The 22,697-nt window shown below is 37.6% G+C and overlaps 1 protein-coding gene across 4 annotated transcripts in view; it reads right to left on the bottom strand.

Annotated features, from left to right (window-relative positions):
- Positions 1–348: 348 nt before the first annotated feature.
- LOC102805388 (uncharacterized) overlaps positions 349–22,697 on the bottom strand; it is a 156,210-nt gene continuing 133,861 nt past the window's right edge. For all 4 annotated transcript variants that reach the window (XM_085496191.1, XM_085496194.1, XM_085496193.1 and 1 more), the window contains 2 exons: positions 6,920–7,183; positions 349–2,893 (listed from right to left, as the gene is read on the bottom strand). In XM_085496191.1, coding sequence (XP_085352317.1) covers positions 2,652–2,893; positions 6,920–7,183 — 506 coding nt within the window. In that variant the 3' untranslated portion in view covers positions 349–2,651. The remainder of the gene's footprint in view (positions 2,894–6,919; positions 7,184–22,697) is intronic.

Below are 22,697 nucleotides of genomic sequence, written 5' to 3'. Positions count from 1 at the left end.
ATGGCATTAGAGGTTAAGATTATCACCCAACAGATGTTCACCATCAATATATGGCAAATTTGATCAAAGAAGTTTTTGAAATTTTGCTTAAACAGGCTAAAATGAAGTAATATGCAAATTAGCTACTTAATCTGCACTGACATGGCCCTAAAACTTTCTACACACAGGAGCTAAAAATAATAACATCTGAAAAAATTTGCCAGTGAGGTTGCCGCAAAACAATTCACCAGGATATTGCACTCTACATACTTTATCATTCAAAGCCATGTGTGCTTCATAAATCCCAAACAAGAAAATTACTCTCACATGTATGCTGAAGATACGGTCCTTGAAACAGTTAAAACAGCATTTCTTAAAAGAATTTTTTTGTTTTATTTTCTAAAAGTATTTTAAAGTAAAAAAATTAAATAAACTACTCAAAACAATTAAAGGAACACTTGAATATTCTCAGTTACAGCAAGGTCCTTTATTTCAGATAAACCCATTTGGTCACATAATTGACGTGAAACATCTGCACAATGAAACAGATGATAAGGAATGCATGTAATCATCACACATTTCGTTACATGAGTTCTGAAAGAGAGAAAGGTTGAAAATAAAAATCCCAGTTCATGGAACATTTCAATAATGAGTGTGACCGCCTTTTGCAGTAACACATGCAACACAACGTCGCCTCATCGATGACACTAATCTCTGCCGTGAACGTTGTGGTATCGCTTACCGCTCCTGGATCAGCCAATGAGCTAGCTAACGACGATCCACTGGTGAGGGATGATTGCCCATAACACTAAGACCAAGTTCATCCCACAAATGTTCAATTGGTGCCATGTCAGGTGAATAAGCAGGCCAATCCATTCTGTTGATGTTGTGTTGGCGTAGAAAATCTGTGTGGTCTGGCATTATCATCCTATAGGACTGCCGCAGCTCCTATCCTCTGTAGACAAGGTAACACAATAAGTTGCTGGATCTCATCTCTGTAACTTAATCCAATTAAATTGCCATTAATAACATGGAGAGGGGTCCTTTGGTGGTAGCTGAAGCCACCCCCATACCATAATGCTGCCACCACCAAACTGGTTGTGCTGTCTGATGGTGGCATTAGTTACAGTTCAGTTACGAAGGGCTGAAATAAGGAGGTAGCGGTCCTCAGCAGGAATTGTGACACGTGGATGACCTGACCTGGGTCTTCTGTGTATTGTATGGGTCTCTCTGAAGCACTGGGATAGTCTGTGAATAACAGATGGGCTCACATTTAGCCTTCTTGCAGCTTTTCGCAAGGAAACCAGCCTATGGCCCTGGCTCTTTCTTCAATTGTTAAATGTCGACGTGGAGGCATGCTTGCAAAAGCTGCGACAACGCCATTAGTGAGTGTATTCTGATTACCATAATTGGAAGATGTGATCACAAGGATGCATTATGTACAGGGAAAAAACTCAACATTCTTCGAAGCATAAGAATTAGAGCAGGTGTGTGATGAACAATTTTCCCCTGAAAGAATATGTAACTGTGAAATTGAGGTCGCACCTATTCTCATATACTGGGTTAGAAAATAATTTAGACATGTGTGGCAGATTAAAAACTGCTATTGTGGCAATATTGGGGTCATATGACATAGTTTAACATGGTCCAACTGTATTTATTGTAAAAACTCAGGTGTTCCTTAAATTGTTTTGAGTAGTATATAAAAGAATTATTACAGAAAATAAGAGAAAAAACACTATTTAATGCATCACAACACACCAGACTGATTGCTTGGCTTCTACTTGCATTGCATCAAAGAAGTAATCAATGTTAGAGAATGTAATAATTGTTTGCAGAAAACTCATTATCATGGAAATTATTAAAATATTCGTAAAATATTTACGATGGAAAAGACTAATGCTCCATTCAAATCCAATGGCTATATAATAATCCATTCATTATCCATGAGACTGTGCAAGGTTCCTACAATTATTGTTGAATTCCGGTGACTGACATGTATCCGCTAAGCCATTGTGATTTGTTTTCCAAAAATAATGTTTTGTTAATTATTATATTTAAATTGTGCTTTTATATTGATTAGTCTTAAATTTTTATTTTACATTTCTGCCTTCACTGGTAGATGTGATGACCAGTAACATTAAAATGGTTGCCTGGGCAACAAATGACAGGCTTGTAAGTGCACTCCATATTCTTCTGCAAAAAATTAGTTATTTTTAAAATTTACACAAAGAAATGCATTAACCCTGTACATACTTCATATTATCAAAACAGGAAAGAAATGTTTTATCCACTGCATAACAAATAAAATAATCTCATATTTATCACTAAATATTACATAATTTAATAATGCTACTTGAACTAAACCAGCAATAAATTGTTATATAACAAATGTTTATAAAAGATACGTCAACATTTTATTTCCCCAATCATTACCATAAAAATATACCTTTATACCATTTTTTTTTTAAATATGGAAAGTTAAAAATTATAAATACCCTCTAACGGTATATACATTCCTAGTCCTCAAGGTCAAATCAAATCAGTCAAGTTATATTGCAATGCCACCACAAAACAAGATAAGTTCCTTGGAATTTAAAACAGCAAAGCATGACAAATTTAATAATATTTCAAGAATTTCCTGTTCCAAAACTCTGTTACTTATGATGTTCTCAACCACGCACAGTTCTTAAATAGTCTTTATATTCTAGACCCATTATAAGATTAGGATGCTTATCTAAAGTGAAAAATAAGTTCAGAGATGCCTTGAGATCAGCCGTGTTTGCACCAATTGATCTGTATAAAATCATAAGTCCCTCACTATGAGCTGATTCCACTAGAGCACTTCCCACGGCTTGGCTTTGCAGACGTATCAGATTAGCTGTTGCTTCACCAGTAGCATTTAATTCTCTTGCTGTAAACAACACAGATATAGATATGAACATTATGTTATACTAACCGACATACATGCATGCATGTACACCAATTTAAGACCTTATCCTCGAAATTCTATGCACTCCAAATTACAACTATTGGCTACCTAACCAAACTATAATCACTTGCTCCCTAACCAAACTATAATGACTTGCTGTCTAACCAAACTATAATCACTTGCTCCCTAACCAAACTATAATCACTGTCTGCCTAACCAAACTATAATCACTTGCTCCCTAACCAAACTATAATCACTGTCTACCTAACCAAACTATAATCACTGTCTGCCTAACCAAACTATAATCACTGGCTATCTAACCAAGCTATGATCACTGTCTACCTAACCAAACTATAATCACTGTCTACCTAACCAAACTATAATCACTGGCTATCTAACCAAGCTATAATCACTTGCTCCCTAACCAAACTATAATCACTGGCTACCTAACCAAACTATAATCACTGGCTATCTAACCAAGCTATAATCACTTGCTCCCTAACCAAACTATAATCACTGGCTACCTAACCAAACTATAATCACTGGCTATCTAACCAAGCTATAATCACTTGCTCCCTAACCAAACTATAATCACTTGCTCCCTAACCAAACTATAATTACTTGCTGTCTAACCAAACTATAATCACTTGCTCCCTAACCAAACTATAATCACTGGCTACCTAACCAAACTATAACCACTTGCTCCCTAACCAAACTATAATCACTGTCTGCCTAACCAAACTATAATCACTGGCTATCTAACCAAACTATAATCACTGTCTACCTAACCAAACTATAATCACTTGCTATCTAACCAAGCTATGATCACTGTCTACCTAACCAAACTATAATCACTGGCTATCTAACCAAACTATAATCACTTGCTCCCTAACCAAACTATAATCACTGGCTACCTAACCAAACTATAATCACTGGCTACCTAACCAAACTATAATCACTGTCTACCTAACCAAACTATAATCACTTGCTCCCTAACCAAACTATAATCACTTGCTCCCTAACCAAACTATAATCACTTGCTCCCTAACCAAACTATAATCACTTGCTCCCTAACCAAACTATAATCACTTGCTCCCTAACCAAACTATAATCACTGTCTGCCTAACCAAACTATAATCACTGTCTACCTAACCAAACTATAATCACTGTCTACCTAACCAGACTATAATCACTGTCTACCTCACCAAACTATAAACACTGTCTACCTAACCAAACTATAAACACTGTCTACCTAACCAAACTATAATCACTTGCTCCCTAACCAAACTATAATCACTTGCTCCCTAACCAAACTATAATCACTTGCTCCCTAACCAAACTATAATCACTGTCTACCTAACCAAACTATAATCACTGTCTGCCTAACCAAACTATAATCACTGTCTATCTAATCAAACTATAATCACTGGCTATCTAACCAAACTATAATCACTTGCTCCCTAACCAAACTATAATCACTGGCTACCTAACCAAACTATAATCACTGGCTATCTAACCAAGCTATGATCACTGGCTATCTAACCAAACTATAATCACTGGCTATCTAACCAAACTATAATCACTTGCTCCCTAACCAAACTATAATCACTGTCTGCCTAACCAAACTATAATCACTGTCTATCTAATCAAACTATAATCACTGGCTATCTAACCAAACTATAATCACTTGCTCCCTAACCAAACTATAATCACTGGCTACCTAACCAAACTATAATCACTAGCTATCTAACCAAGCTATGATCACTGGCTATCTAACCAAACTATAATCACTGGCTATCTAACCAAACTATAGTCACTTGCTCCCTAACCAAACTATAATCACTGGCTACCTAACCAAACTATAATCACTGGCTATCTAACCAAGCTATGATCACTGGCTATCTAACCAAACTATAATCACTGGCTATCTAACCAAACTATAATCACTTGCTCCCTAACCAAACTATAATCACTGTCTGCCTAACCAAACTATAATCACTGGCTACCTAACCAAACTATAATCACTGTCCACCTAACCAAACTATAATCACTTGCTTCCTAACCAAACTATAATCACTGGCTACCTAACCAAACTATAATCACTGGCTATCTAACCAAGCTATGATCACTGGCTATCTAACCAAACTATAATCACTGGCTATCTAACCAAACTATAATCACTGTCTGCCTAACCAAACTATAATCACTGGCTATCTAACCAAACTATAATCACTGTCTACCTAACCAAACTATAATCACTGGCTATCTAACCAAGCTATGATCACTGTCTACCTAACCAAACTATAATCACTGGCTATCTAACCAAACTATAATCACTTGCTCCCTAACCAAACTATAATCACTGGCTACCTAACCAAACTATAATCACTGGCTACCTAACCAAACTATAATCACTGTCTACCTAACCAAACTATAATCACTTGCTCCCTAACCAAACTATAATCACTTGCTCCCTAACCAAACTATAATCACTTGCTCCCTAACAAAACTATAATCACTTGCTCCTTAACCAAACTATAATCACTTGCTCCCTAACCAAACTATAATCACTGTCTGACTAACCAAACTATAATCACTGTCTACCTAACCAAACTATAAACACTGTCTACCTAACCAGACTATAATCACTGTCTACTTAACCAAACTATAATCACTTGCTCCCTACCCAAACTATAATCACTTGCTCCCTAACCAAACTATAATCACTTGCTCCCTAACCAAACTATAATCACTGTCTACCTAACCAAACTATAATCACTGTCTGCCTAACCAAACTATAATCACTGTCTATCTAATCAAACTATAATCACTGGCTATCTAACCAAACTATAATCACTGTCTATCTAACCAAACTATAATCACTGTCTATCTAATCAAACTATAATCACTGGCTATCTAACCAAACTATAATCACTGTCTATCTAATCAAACTATAATCACTGGCTACCTAACCAAACTATAATCACTTGCTCCCTAACCAAACTATAATCACTGTCTACCTAACCAAACTATAATCACTGGCTATCTAACCAAACTATAATCACTGTCTACCTCACCAAACTATAAACACTGTCTACCTAACCAAACTATAAACACTGTCTACCTAACCAAACTATAATCACTTGCTCCCTAACCAAACTATAATCACTTGCTCCCTAACCAAACTATAATCACTTGCTCCCTAACCAAACTATAATCACTGTCTACCTAACCTAACTATAATCACTGTCTGCCTAACCAAACTATAATCACTGTCTATCTAATCAAACTATAATCACTGGCTATCTAACCAAACTATAATCACTGTCTACCTAACCAAACTATAATCACTGTCTATCTAATCAAACTATAATCACTGGCTATCTAACCAAACTATAATCACTTGCTCCCTAACCAAACTATAATCACTGTCTACCTAACCAAACTATAATCACTGTCTATCTAATCAAACTATAATCACTGGCTATCTAACCAAACTATAATCACTGTCTACCTAACCAAACTATAATCACTGTCTACCGAACTAGTCTATAATTACTGTGTACCTAACCAAACTATAATCACTGTCTATCTAATCAAACTATAATCACTGGCCATCTAACCAAGCTATGATCACTGGCTACCTAACCAAACTATAATCACTGTCCACCTAACCAAACTATAATCACTGTCCACCTAACCAAACTATAATCACTGTCTACCTAACCAGACTATAATCACTGTCTACCTAACTAAACTATAATCACTGACTACCTAACCAAACTATAATCACTGGCTACCTCACCAAACTATTATTACTGGCTACCTAACCAAACTATTATTACTGGCTATCTATCATAAAACTATGATCACTGGCTCCCTAACCAAACTGTGATCACTGGCTACAAAACAGGACTGCCCACTGTCCACATAGCTACATTATCAGCATTGACCAACAATATTGTGGCCAGTAGTCCTTATGTAGTATCACACAATGAATAGGCCTACCTTGATTCACAATATCTTGCTTGAGACTGTCAGTGACTTTCTGAGTAACACTATACTCTTGAAGAAACAGTTCAGTTTCTGCTTCAATCAGTAATAATTGTTGATTTAAAAATCTACTCAGGAGACTTTCAGGCAATAACACCTGTCCTAGCTGGAAATAGCGAACATCAACATGATATCCTTTGTCACAATTTTCTTCTCTGCTACAGTCATCACACAAGTCAGTGAGGTAGCAATCAGCTAGATTTGGAGGACAGCAATTACCTACAAACAATCCAATAGTAAATAAATACATTATCTATAAAATATTTATATGGTATTTATATAGTATCATTTTAATAATTCATCTTGGTATGTACATTAGATTCATGGAAGTATGCACTTCACATACACGGAAGTATGCACATCACATACACGGAAGTATGCACATCACATACACGGAAGTATGCACATCACATTCATGGAAGTATGCACATCACATACACGGAAGTATGCACATCACATACACGGAAGTATGCACATCACACTCACGGAAGTATGACATCACATACACGGAAGTATGCACATCACATTCACGGCAGTATGCACATCACATTCACGGCAGTATGCACATCACATTCACGGAAGTATGCACATCACATTCACAGAAGTATGCACATCACATTCACGGGAGTGAAATGTCTGAGATCATGCAGTGTGTGTGATCCCAACACTGTGTAGTGTCTGATATCATGTAGTGTGTGTGATTCTAACACTGTGTAGTGTCTGATATTACGTAGCGTGTGTGATCCCAACACTGTGTAATGTCTGATATCATGTAGTGTGTGTGATTCTAACACTGTGTAGTGTCTGATATCATGTAGTGTGTGTGATTCTAACACTGTGTAGTGTCTGATATCATGCAGTGTGTGATTCTAACACTGTGTAGTGTCTGATATCATGTAGTGTGTGATCCCAACACTGTGTAATGTCTGATATCATGTAGTGTGTGTGATCCCAACACTGTGTAATGTCTGATATCATGTAGTGTGTGTGATCCCAACACTGTGTAGTGTCTGATATCATGCTGTGTGTGATTCTAACACTGTGTAGTGTCTGATATCATGTAGTGTGTGTGATTCTAACACTGTGTAGTGTCTGATATCATGCAGTGTGTGATTCTAACACTGTGTAGTGTCTGATATCATGTAGTGTGTGATCCCAACACTGTGTAATGTCTGCTATCATGCTGTGTGTGTGATTCTAACACTGTGTAGTGTCTGATATCATGTAGTGTGTGATCCCAACACTGTGTAATGTCTGATATCATGTAGTGTGTGTGATCCCAACACTGTGTAATGGCTGATATAATGTAGTGTGTGTAATCCCAACAATGTGTAATGTCTGATATCATGCTGTGTGTGTGATTCTAACACTGTGTAGTGTCTGATATCATGTAGTGTGTGTAATCCCAACACTGTGTAATGTCTGATATCATGCTGTGTGTGTGATCCCAACACTGTGTAATGTCTGATATCATGTAGTGTGTGTGATCCCAACACTGTGTAATGTCTGATATCATGTAGTGTGTGTAATCCCAACACTGTGTAATGTCTGATATCATGCTGTGTGTGTGATTCTAACACTGTGTAGTGTCTGATATCATGTAGTGTGTGATCCCAACACTGTGTAATGTCTGACATCATGTAGTGTGTGTAATCCCAACACTGTGTAATGTCTGATATCATGCTGTGTGTGTGATTCTAACACTGTGTAATGTCTGATACCATGTAGTGTGTGATTCTAACACTGTGTAATGTCTGATATCATGCTATGTGTGTGATTCTAACACTGTGTAATGTCTGATATCATGTAGTGTGTGATTCTAACACTGTGTAGTGTCTGATATCATGCTATGTGTGTGATCCCAACACTGTGTAATGTCTGATATCATGCTGTGTGTGTGATTCTAACACTGTGTAATGTCTGATATCATGTAGTGTGTGATTCTAACACTGTGTAATGTCTGATATCATGTAGTGTGTGTGATCCCAACACTGTGTAATGTCTGATATCATGTAGTGTGTGTAATCCCAACACTGTGTAATGTCTGATATCATGCTGTGTGTGTGATTCTAACACTGTGTAGTGTCTGATATCATGTAGTGTGTGATCCCAACACTGTGTAATGTCTGATATCATGTAGTGTGTGTAATCCCAACACTGTGTAATGTTTGATATCATGCTGTGTGTGTGATTCTAACACTGTGTAATGTCTGATATCATGGAGTGTGTGATTCTAACACTGTGTAGTGTCTGATATCATGTAGTGTGTGATCCCAACACTGTGTAATGTCTGATATCATGCTGTGTGTGTGATTCTAACACTGTGTAATGTCTGATATCATGTAGTGTGTGATTCTAACACTGTGTAATGTCTGATATCATGTAGTGTGTGTAATCCCAACACTGTGTAATGTCTGATATCATGCTGTCTGCATGATTCTAACACTGTGTAATGTCTGATATCATGTAGTGTGTGATTCTAACACTGTGTAATGTCTGATATCATGTAGTGTGTAATCCCAACACTGTGTAATGTCTGATATCATGTAGTGTGTGATCCCAACACTGTGTAATGTCTGATACCATGTACTGTGTGTGATCCCAACACTGTGTAATGTTTGATATCATGCTGTGTGTGTAATCCCAACACTGTGTAATGTTTGATATCATGCAGTGTGTGATCCCAACACTGTGTAATGTCTGATATCATGTAGTGTGTGATTCTAACACTGTGTAATGTCTGATATCATGCTATGTGTGTGATTCTAACACTGTGTAATGTCTGATATCATGTAGTGTGTGATTCTAACACTGTGTAATGTCTGATATCATGTAGTGTGTGATTCTAACACTGTGTAATGTCTGATATCATGTAGTGTGTGATTCTAACACTGTCTAATGTCTGATATCATGTAGTGTGTAATCCCAACACTGTGCAATGTCTGATATCATGTAGTGTGTGTAATCCCAACACTGTGTAATGTCTGATATCATGCTGTGTGTGATTCTAACACTGTGTAATGTCTGATATCATTTAGTGTGTGATTCTAACACTGTGTAATGTCTAATACCATGTAGGGTATGTTATTCCAACACTGTGTAATGTCTGATATTGTGTAGTGTATGTGATCCCAACACTGTGCAATGTCTGATATCATGTAGTGTGTGTAATCCCAACACTGTGTAATGTCTGATATCATGCTGTGTGTGTGATTCTAACACTGTGTAATGTCTGATATCATGTAGTGTGTGATTCTAACACTGTGTAGTGTCTGATATCATGCAGTGTGTGATTCTAACACTGTGTAGTGTCTGATATCATGTAGCGTGTGTGATCCCAACACTGTGTAATGTCTGATATCATGCTGTGTGTGTGATTCTAACACTGTGTAATGTCTGATATCATGTAGTGTGTGATTCTAACACTGTGTAATGTCTGATATCATGTAGTGTGTGTGATCCCAACACTGTGTAATGTCTGATATCATGTAGTGTGTGTAATCCCAACACTGTGTAATGTCTGATATCATGCTGTGTGTGTGATTCTAACACTGTGTAGTGTCTGATATCATGTAGTGTGTGATCCCAACACTGTGTAATGTCTGATATCATGTAGTGTGTGTAATCCCAACACTGTGTAATGTTTGATATCATGCTGTGTGTGTGATTCTAACACTGTGTAATGTCTGATATCATGGAGTGTGTGATTCTAACACTGTGTAGTGTCTGATATCATGTAGTGTGTGATCCCAACACTGTGTAATGTCTGATATCATGCTGTGTGTGTGATTCTAACACTGTGTAATGTCTGATATCATGTAGTGTGTGATTCTAACACTGTGTAATGTCTGATATCATGTAGTGTGTGTAATCCCAACACTGTGTAATGTCTGATATCATGTAGTGTGTGATCCCAACACTGTGTAATGTCTGATATCATGTAGTGTGTGATTCTAACACTGTGTAATGTCTGATATCATGTAGTGTGTGTAATCCCAACACTGTGTAATGTCTGATATCATGCTATGTGTGTGATTCTAACACTGTGTAATGTCTAATACCATGTAGGGTATGTTATTCCAACACTGTGTAATGTCTGATATTGTGTAGTGTATGTGATCCCAACACTGTGCAATGTCTGATATCATGTAGTGTGTGTAATCCCAACACTGTGTAATGTCTGATATCATGCTGTGTGTGATTCTAACACTGTGTAATGTCTGATATCATTTAGTGTGTGATTCTAACACTGTGTAATGTCTAATACCATGTAGGGTATGTTATTCCAACACTGTGTAATGTCTGATATTGTGTAGTGTATGTGATCCCAACACTGTGCAATGTCTGATATCATGTAGTGTGTGTAATCCCAACACTGTGTAATGTCTGATATCATGCTGTGTGTGTGATTCTAACACTGTGTAATGTCTGATATCATGTAGTGTGTGATTCTAACACTGTGTAGTGTCTGATATCATGCAGTGTGTGATTCTAACACTGTGTAGTGTCTGATATCATGTAGCGTGTGTGATCCCAACACTGTGTAATGTCTGATATCATGCTGTGTGTGTGATTCTAACACTGTGTAATGTCTGATATCATGTAGTGTGTGATTCTAACACTGTGTAATGTCTGATATCATGTAGTGTGTGTGATCCCAACACTGTGTAATGTCTGATATCATGTAGTGTGTGTAATCCCAACACTGTGTAATGTCTGATATCATGTAGTGTGTGATCCCAACACTGTGTAATGTCTGATATCATGTAGTGTGTGATTCTAACACTGTGTAATGTCTGATATCATGTAGTGTGTGTAATCCCAACACTGTGTAATGTCTGATATCATGCTGTGTGCATGATTCTAACACTGTGTAATGTCTGATATCATGTAGTGTGTGATTCTAACACTGTGTAATGTCTGATATCATGTAGTGTGTGATTCTAACACTGTGTAATGTCTAATACCATGTAGGGTATGTTATTCCAACACTGTGTAATGTCTGATATCATGTAGTGTGTGATTCTAACACTGTGTAATGTCTGATATCATGTAGTGTGTAATCCCAACACTGTGTAATGTCTGATATCATGTAGTGTGTGATCCCAACACTGTGTAATGTCTGATACCATGTACTGTGTGTGATCCCAACACTGTGTAATGTTTGATATCATGCTGTGTGTGTAATCCCAACACTGTGTAATGTTTGATATCATGCAGTGTGTGATCCCAACACTGTGTAATGTCTGATATCATGCTATGTGTGTGATTCTAACACTGTGTAATGTCTGATATCATGTAGTGTGTAATCCCAACAATGTGTAATGTCTGATATCATGTAGTGTGTAATCCCAACACTGTGCAATGTCTGATATCATGTAGTGTGTGTAATCCCAACACTGTGTAATGTCTGATATCATGCTGTGTGTGTGATTCTAACACTGTGTAATGTCTGATATCATGTAGTGTGTAATCCCAACACTGTGTAATGTCTGATATCATGTAGTGTGTAATCCCAACACTGTGCAATGTCTGATATCATGTAGTGTGTGTAATCCCAACACTGTGTAATATCAGATATCATGTAGTGCGTGATTCTAACACTGTGCAATGTCTGATATCATGTAGTGTGTGTAATCCCAACACTGTGTAATGTCTGATATCATGCTATGTGTGTGATTCTAACACTGTGTAGTGTCTAATACCATGTAGGGTATGTTATTCCAACACTGTGTAATGTCTGATATCATGCTGTGTGTGTGATTCTAACACTGTGTAGTGTCTGATATCATGTAGTGTGTGATTCTAACACTGTGTAATGTCTGATATCATGTAGTGTGTAATCCCAACACTGTGCAATGTCTGATATCATGTAGTGTGTGTAATCCCAACACTGTGTAATGTCTGATATCATGCTGTGTGTGATTCTAACACTGTGTAATGTCTGATATCATTTAGTGTGTGATTCTAACACTGTGTAATGTCTAATACCATGTAGGGTATGTTATTCCAACACTGTGTAATGTCTGATATTGTGTAGTGTATGTGATCCCAACACTGTGCAATGTCTGATATCATGTAGTGTGTGTAATCCCAACACTGTGTAATGTCTGATATCATGCTGTGTGTGTGATTCTAACACTGTGTAATGTCTGATATCATGTAGTGTGTGATTCTAACACTGTGTAGTGTCTGATATCATGCAGTGTGTGATTCTAACACTGTGTAGTGTCTGATATCATGTAGCGTGTGTGATCCCAACACTGTGTAATGTCTGATATCATGCTGTGTGTGTGATTCTAACACTGTGTAATGTCTGATATCATGTAGTGTGTGATTCTAACACTGTGTAATGTCTGATATCATGTAGTGTGTGTGATCCCAACACTGTGTAATGTCTGATATCATGTAGTGTGTGTAATCCCAACACTGTGTAATGTCTGATATCATGCTGTGTGTGTGATTCTAACACTGTGTAGTGTCTGATATCATGTAGTGTGTGATCCCAACACTGTGTAATGTCTGATATCATGTAGTGTGTGTAATCCCAACACTGTGTAATGTTTGATATCATGCTGTGTGTGTGATTCTAACACTGTGTAATGTCTGATATCATGGAGTGTGTGATTCTAACACTGTGTAGTGTCTGATATCATGTAGTGTGTGATCCCAACACTGTGTAATGTCTGATATCATGCTGTGTGTGTGATTCTAACACTGTGTAATGTCTGATATCATGTAGTGTGTGATTCTAACACTGTGTAATGTCTGATATCATGTAGTGTGTGTAATCCCAACACTGTGTAATGTCTGATATCATGTAGTGTGTGATCCCAACACTGTGTAATGTCTGATATCATGCTATGTGTGTGATTCTAACACTGTGTAATGTCTAATACCATGTAGGGTATGTTATTCCAACACTGTGTAATGTCTGATATCATGTAGTGTGTGATTCTAACACTGTGTAATGTCTGATATCATGTAGTGTGTAATCCCAACACTGTGTAATGTCTGATATCATGTAGTGTGTGATCCCAACACTGTGTAATGTCTGATACCATGTACTGTGTGTGATCCCAACACTGTGTAATGTTTGATATCATGCTGTGTGTGTAATCCCAACACTGTGTAATGTTTGATATCATGCAGTGTGTGATCCCAACACTGTGTAATGTCTGATATCATGCTATGTGTGTGATTCTAACACTGTGTAGTGTCTAATACCATGTAGGGCATGTTATTCCAACACTGTGTAATGTCTGATATCATGTAGTGTGTGATTCTAACACTGTGTAATGTCTGATATCATGTAGTGTGTAATCCCAACACTGTGCAATGTCTGATATCATGTAGTGTGTGTAATCCCAACACTGTGTAATGTCTGATATCATGCTGTGTGTGATTCTAACACTGTGTAATGTCTGATATCATTTAGTGTGTGATTCTAACACTGTGTAATGTCTAATACCATGTAGGGTATGTTATTCCAACACTGTGTAATGTCTGATATTGTGTAGTGTATGTGATCCCAACACTGTGCAATGTCTGATATCATGTAGTGTGTGTAATCCCAACACTGTGTAATGTCTGATATCATGCTGTGTGTGTGATTCTAACACTGTGTAATGTCTGATATCATGTAGTGTGTGATTCTAACACTGTGTAGTGTCTGATATCATGCAGTGTGTGATTCTAACACTGTGTAGTGTCTGATATCATGTAGTGTGTGATCCCAACACTGTGTAATGTCTGATATCATGCTGTGTGTGTGATTCTAACACTGTGTAGTGTCTGATATCATGTAGTGTGTGATCCCAACACTGTGTAATGTCTGATATCATGTAGTGTGTGTGATCCCAACACTGTGTAATGGCTGATATAATGTAGTGTGTGTAATCCCAACACTGTGTAATGTCTGATATCATGCTGTGTGTGTGATTCTAACACTGTGTAGTGTCTGATATCATGTAGTGTGTGTAATCCCAACACTGTGTAATGTCTGATATCATGCTGTGTGTGTGATCCCAACACTGTGTAATGTCTGATATCATGTAGTGTGTGTGATCCCAACACTGTGTAATGTCTGATATCATGTAGTGCGTGATTCTAACACTGTGCAATGTCTGATATCATGTAGTGTGTAATCCCAACACTGTGCAATGTCTGATATCATGTAGTGTGTGTAATCCCAACACTGTGTAATGTCTGATATCATGCTGTGTGTGATTCTAACACTGTGTAATGTCTGATATCATTTAGTGTGTGATTCTAACACTGTGTAATGTCTAATACCATGTAGGGTATGTTATTCCAACACTGTGTAATGTCTGATATTGTGTAGTGTATGTGATCCCAACACTGTGCAATGTCTGATATCATGTAGTGTGTGTAATCCCAACACTGTGTAATGTCTGATATCATGCTGTGTGTGTGATTCTAACACTGTGTAATGTCTGATATCATGTAGTGTGTGATTCTAACACTGTGTAGTGTCTGATATCATGCAGTGTGTGATTCTAACACTGTGTAGTGTCTGATATCATGTAGCGTGTGTGATCCCAACACTGTGTAATGTCTGATATCATGCTGTGTGTGTGATTCTAACACTGTGTAATGTCTGATATCATGTAGTGTGTGATTCTAACACTGTGTAATGTCTGATATCATGTAGTGTGTGTGATCCCAACACTGTGTAATGTCTGATATCATGTAGTGTGTGTAATCCCAACACTGTGTAATGTCTGATATCATGCTGTGTGTGTGATTCTAACACTGTGTAGTGTCTGATATCATGTAGTGTGTGATCCCAACACTGTGTAATGTCTGATATCATGTAGTGTGTGTAATCCCAACACTGTGTAATGTTTGATATCATGCTGTGTGTGTGATTCTAACACTGTGTAATGTCTGATATCATGGAGTGTGTGATTCTAACACTGTGTAGTGTCTGATATCATGTAGTGTGTGATCCCAACACTGTGTAATGTCTGATATCATGCTGTGTGTGTAATTCTAACACTGTGTAATGTCTGATATCATGTAGTGTGTGATTCTAACACTGTGTAATGTCTGATATCATGTAGTGTGTGTAATCCCAACACTGTGTAATGTCTGATATCATGTAGTGTGTGATCCCAACACTGTGTAATGTCTGATATCATGCTATGTGTGTGATTCTAACACTGTGTAATGTCTAATACCATGTAGGGTATGTTATTCCAACACTGTGTAATGTCTGATATCATGTAGTGTGTGATTCTAACACTGTGTAATGTCTGATATCATGTAGTGTGTAATCCCAACACTGTGTAATGTCTGATATCATGTAGTGTGTGATCCCAACACTGTGTAATGTCTGATACCATGTACTGTGTGTGATCCCAACACTGTGTAATGTTTGATATCATGCTGTGTGTGTAATCCCAACACTGTGTAATGTTTGATATCATGCAGTGTGTGATCCCAACACTGTGTAATGTCTGATATCATGCTATGTGTGTGATTCTAACACTGTGTAGTGTCTAATACCATGTAGGGTATGTTATTCCAACACTGTGTAATGTCTGATATCATGTAGTGTGTGATTCTAACACTGTGTAATGTCTGATATCATGTAGTGTGTAATCCCAACACTGTGCAATGTCTGATATCATGTAGTGTGTGTAATCCCAACACTGTGTAATGTCTGATATCATGCTGTGTGTGTGATTCTAACACTGTGTAATGTCTGATATCATGTAGTGTGTGATTCTAACACTGTGTAGTGTCTGATATCATGCAGTGTGTGATTCTAACACTGTGTAGTGTCTGATATCATGTAGTGTGTGATCCCAACACTGTGTAATGTCTGATATCATGCTGTGTGTGTGATTCTAACACTGTGTAGTGTCTGATATCATGTAGTGTGTGATCCCAACACTGTGTAATGTCTGATATCATGTAGTGTGTGTGATCCCAACACTGTGTAATGGCTGATATAATGTAGTGTGTGTAATCCCAACACTGTGTAATGTCTGATATCATGCTGTGTGTGTGATTCTAACACTGTGTAGTGTCTGATATCATGTAGTGTGTGTAATCCCAACACTGTGTAATGTCTGATATCATGCTGTGTGTGTGATCCCAACACTGTGTAATGTCTGATATCATGTAGTGTGTGTGATCCCAACACTGTGTAATGTCTGATATCATGTAGTGTGTGTAATCCCAACACTGTGTAATGTCTGATATCATGCTGTGTGTGTGATTCTAACACTGTGTAGTGTCTGATATCATGTAGTGTGTGATCCCAACACTGTGTAATGTCTGACATCATGTAGTGTGTGTAATCTCAACACTGTGTAATGTCGGATATCATGCTGTGTGTGTGATTCTAACACTGTGTAATGTATGATACCATGTAGTGTGTGATTCTAACACTGTGTAATGTCTGATATCATGCTATGTGTGTGATTCTAACACTGTGTAATGTCTGATATCATGTAGTGTGTGATTCTAACACTGTGTAGTGTCTGATATCATGTAGCGTGTGTGATCCCAACACTGTGTAATGTCTGATATCATGCTGTGTGTGTGATTCTAACACTGTGTAATGTCTGATATCATGTAGTGTGTGATTCTAACACTGTGTAATGTCTGATATCATGTAGTGTGTGTGATCCCAACACTGTGTAATGTCTGATATCATGTAGTGTGTATAATCCCAACACTGTGTAATGTCTGATATCATGCTGTGTGTGTGATTCTAACACTGTGTAGTGTCTGATATCATGTAGTGTGTGATCCCAACACTGTGTAATGTCTGATATCATGTAGTGTGTGTAATCCCAACACTGTGCAATGTTTGATATCATGCTGTGTGTGTGATTCTAACACTGTGTAATGTCTGATATCATGGAGTGTGTGATTCTAACACTGTGTAGTGTCTGATATCATGTAGTGAGTGATCCCAACACTGTGTAATGTCTGATATCATGCTGTGTGTGTGATTCTAACACTGTGTAATGTCTGATATCATGTTGTGTGTGATTCTAACACTGTGTAATGTCTGATATCATGTAGTGTGTGTAATCCCAACACTGTGTAATGTCTGATATCATGTAGTGTGTGATCCTAACACTGTGTAATGTCTGATATCATGTAGTGTGTGATTCTAACACTGTGTAGTGTCTGATATCATGTAGTGTGTGTAATCCCAACACTGTGTAATATCTGATATCATGTACTGTGTGTGATCCCAACACTGTGTAATGTTTGATATCATGCTGTGTGTGTAATCCCAACACTGTGTAATGTTTGATATCATGCTATGTGTGTGATTCTAACACTGTGTAATGTCTAATACCATGTAGGGTATGTTATTCTAACACAGTGTAATGTCTGATATCATGTAGTGTGTGATTCTAACACTGTGTAATGTCTGATATCATGTAGTGTGTAATCCCAACACTGTGTAATGTCTGATATCATGTAGTGTGTGATCCCAACACTGTGTAATGTCTGATACCATGTACTGTGTGTGATCCCAACACTGTGTAATGTTTGATATCATGCTGTGTGTGTAATCCCAACACTGTGTAATGTTTGATATCATGCAGTGTGTGATCCCAACACTGTGTAATGTCTGATATCATGCTATGTGTGTGATTCTAACACTGTGTAATGTCTGATATCATGTAGTGTGTAATCCCAACACTGTGCAATGTCTGATATCATGTAGTGTGTAATCCCAACACTGTGTAATGTTTGATATCATGCTATGTGTGTGATTCTAACACTGTGTAATGTCTGATATCATGTAGTGTGTAATCCCAACACTGTGTAATGTCTGATATCATGTAGTGTGTGATTCTAACACTGTGTAATGTCTGATATCATGTAGTGTGTAATCCCAACACTGTGCAATGTCTGATATCATGTAGTGTGTAATCCCAACACTGTGTAATGTCTGATATCATGTAGTGTGTGATCCCAACACTGTGTAATGTCTGATACCATGTACTGTGTGTGATCCCAACACTGTGTAATGTTTGATATCATGCTGTGTGTGTAATCCCAACACTGTGTAATGTTTGATATCATGCAGTGTGTGATCCCAACACTGTGTAATGTCTGATATCATGCTATGTGTGTGATTCTAACACTGTGTAATGTCTGATATCATGTAGTGTGTAATCCCAACACTGTGTAATGTCTGATATCATGTAGTGTGTGATTCTAACACTGTGTAATGTCTGATATCATGTAGTGTGTAATCCCAACACTGTGCAATGTCTGATATCATGTAGTGTGTAATCCCAACACTGTGTAATGTCTGATATCATGTAGTGTGTGATCCCAACACTGTGTAATGTCTGATACCATGTACTGTGTGTGATCCCAACACTGTGTAATGTTTGATATCATGCTGTGTGTGTAATCCCAACACTGTGTAATGTTTGATATCATGCAGTGTGTGATCCCAACACTGTGTAATGTCTGATATCATGCTATGTGTGTGATTCTAACACTGTGTAGTGTCTAATACCATGTAGGGTATGTTATTCCAACACTGTGTAATGTCTGATATCATGTAGTGTGTAATCCCAACACTGTGTAATGTCTGATATCATGTAGTGTGTGATCCCAACACTGTGTAATGTCTGATACCATGTACTGTGTGTGATCCCAACACTGTGTAATGTCTGATATCATGCTATGTGTGTGATTCTAACACTGTGTAATGTCTAATACCATGTAGGGTATGTTATTCTAACACTGTGTAATGTCTGATATCATGTAGTGTGTAATCCCAACACTGTGTAATGTCTGATATCATGTAGTGTGTGATCCCAACACTGTGTAATGTCTGATACCATGTACTGTGTGTGATCCCAACACTGTGTAATGTTTGATATCATGCTGTGTGTGTAATCCCAACACTGTGTAATGTTTGATATCATGCAGTGTGTGATCCCAACACTGTGTAATGTCTGATATCATGCTATGTGTGTGATTCTAACACTGTGTAGTGTCTAATACCATGTAGGGTATGTTATTCCAACACTGTGTAATGTCTGATATCATGTAGTGTGTGATTCTAACACTGTGTAATGTCTGATATCATGTAGTGTGTAATCCCAACACTGTGCAATGTCTGATATCATGTAGTGTGTGTAATCCCAACACTGTGTAATGTCTGATATCATGCTGTGTGTGATTCTAACACTGTGTAATGTCTGATATCATGTAGTGTGTGATTCTAACACTGTGTAATGTCTGATATCATGTAGTGTGTAATCCCAACACTGTGTAATGTCTGATATCATGTAGTGTGTGATCCCAACACTGTGTAATGTCTGATACCATGTACTGTGTGTGATCCCAACACTGTGTAATGTTTGATATCATGCTGTGTGTGTAATCCCAACACTGTGTAATGTTTGATATCATGCAGTGTGTGATCCCAACACTGTGTAATGTCTGATATCATGCTATGTGTGTGATTCTAACACTGTGTAATGTCTAATACCATGTAGGGTATGTTATTCCAACACTGTGTAATGTCTGATATCATGCTGTGTGTGATTCTAACACTGTGTAATGTCTGATATCATTTAGTGTGTGATTCTAACACTGTGTAATGTCTAATACCATGTAGGGTATGTTATTCCAACACTGTGTAATGTCTGATATTGTGTAGTGTGTGTAATCCCAACACTGTGCAATGTCTGATATCATGTAGTGTGTGTAATCCCAACACTGTGTAATGTCTGATATCATGCTGTGTGTGTGATTCTAACACTGTGTAATGTCTGATATCATGTAGTGTGTGATTCTAACACTGTGTAGTGTCTGATATCATGCAGTGTGTGATTCTAACACTGTGTAGTGTCTGATATCATGTAGTGTGTGATCCCAACACTGTGTAATGTCTGATATCATGCTGTGTGTGTGATTCTAACACTGTGTAGTGTCTGATATCATGTAGTGTGTGATCCCAACACTGTGTAATGTCTGATATCATGTAGTGTGTGTGATCCCAACACTGTGTAATGGCTGATATAATGTAGTGTGTGTAATCCCAACACTGTGTAATGTCTGATATCATGCTGTGTGTGTGATTCTAACACTGTGTAGTGTCTGATATCATGTAGTGTGTGTAATCCCAACACTGTGTAATGTCTGATATCATGCTGTGTGTGTGATCCCAACACTGTGTAATGTCTGATATCATGTAGTGTGTGTGATCCCAACACTGTGTAATGTCTGATATCATGTAGTGTGTGTAATCCCAACACTGTGTAATGTCTGATATGCTGTGTGTGTGATTCTAACACTGTGTAGTGTCTGATATCATGTAGTGTGTGATCCCAACACTGTGTAATGTCTGACATCATGTAGTGTGTGTAATCCCAACACTGTGTAATGTCTGATATCATGCTGTGTGTGTGATTCTAACACTGTGTAATGTCTGATACCATGTAGTGTGTGATTCTAACACTGTGTAATGTCTGATATCATGCTATGTGTGTGATTCTAACACTGTGTAATGTCTGATATCATGTAGTGTGTGATTCTAACACTGTGTAGTGTCTGATATCATGTAGCGTGTGTGATCCCAACAGTGTGTAATGTCTGATATCATGCTGTGTGTGTGATTCTAACACTGTGTAATGTCTGATATCATGTAGTGTGTGATTCTAACACTGTGTAATGTCTGATATCATGTAGTGTGTGTGATCCTAACACTGTGTAATGTCTGATATCATGTAGTGTGTGTAATCCCAACACTGTGTAATGTCTGATATCATGCTGTGTGTGTGATTCTAACACTGTGTAGTGTCTGATATCATGTAGTGTGTGATCCCAACACTGTGTAATGTCTGATATCATGTAGTGTGTGTAATCCCAACACTGTGTAATGTTTGATATCATGCTGTGTGTGTGATTCTAACACTGTGTAATGTCTGATATCATGGAGTGTGTGATTCTAACACTGTGTAGTGTCTGATATCATGTAGTGTGTGATCCCAACACTGTGTAATGTCTGATATCATGCTGTGTGTGTGATTCTAACACTGTGTAATGTCTAATATCATGTAGTGTGTGATTCTAACACTGTGTAATGTCTAATACCATGTAGGGTATGTTATACCAACACTGTGTAATGTCTGATATCATGTAGTGTGTGATTCTAACACTGTGTAATGTCTGATATCATGTAGTGTGTAATCCCAACACTGTGTAATGTCTGATATCATGTTGTGTGTGATTCTAACACTGTGTAATGTCTGATATCATGTAGTGTGTGTAATCCCAACACTGTGTAATGTCTGATATCATGTAGTGTGTGATCCTAACACTGTGTAATGTCTGATATCATGCTATGTGTGTGATTCTAACACTGTGTAGTGTCTGATATCATGTAGTGTGTGATTCTAACACTGTGTAATGTCTAATACCATGTAGGGTATGTTATTCCAACACTGTGTAATGTCTGATATCATGTAGTGTGTGATTCTAACACTGTGTAATGTCTGATATCATGTAGTGTGTGTAATCCCAACACTGTGTAATGTCTGATATCATGCTGTGTGCGTGATTCTAACACTGTGTAATGTCTGATATCATGTAGTGTGTGATTCTAACACTGTGTAATGTCTAATACCATGTAGGGTATGTTATACCAACACTGTGTAATGTCTGATATCATGTAGTGTGTGATTCTAACACTGTGTAATGTCTGATA

The sequence above is a fragment of the Saccoglossus kowalevskii genome, chromosome 22, assembly GCF_978046115.1.
Source record: "Saccoglossus kowalevskii chromosome 22, keSacKowa6.1, whole genome shotgun sequence".
Classification (NCBI taxonomy): domain Eukaryota; kingdom Metazoa; phylum Hemichordata; class Enteropneusta; family Harrimaniidae; genus Saccoglossus; species Saccoglossus kowalevskii.
This window is presented reverse-complemented; position numbering and strand designations above follow the sequence as displayed.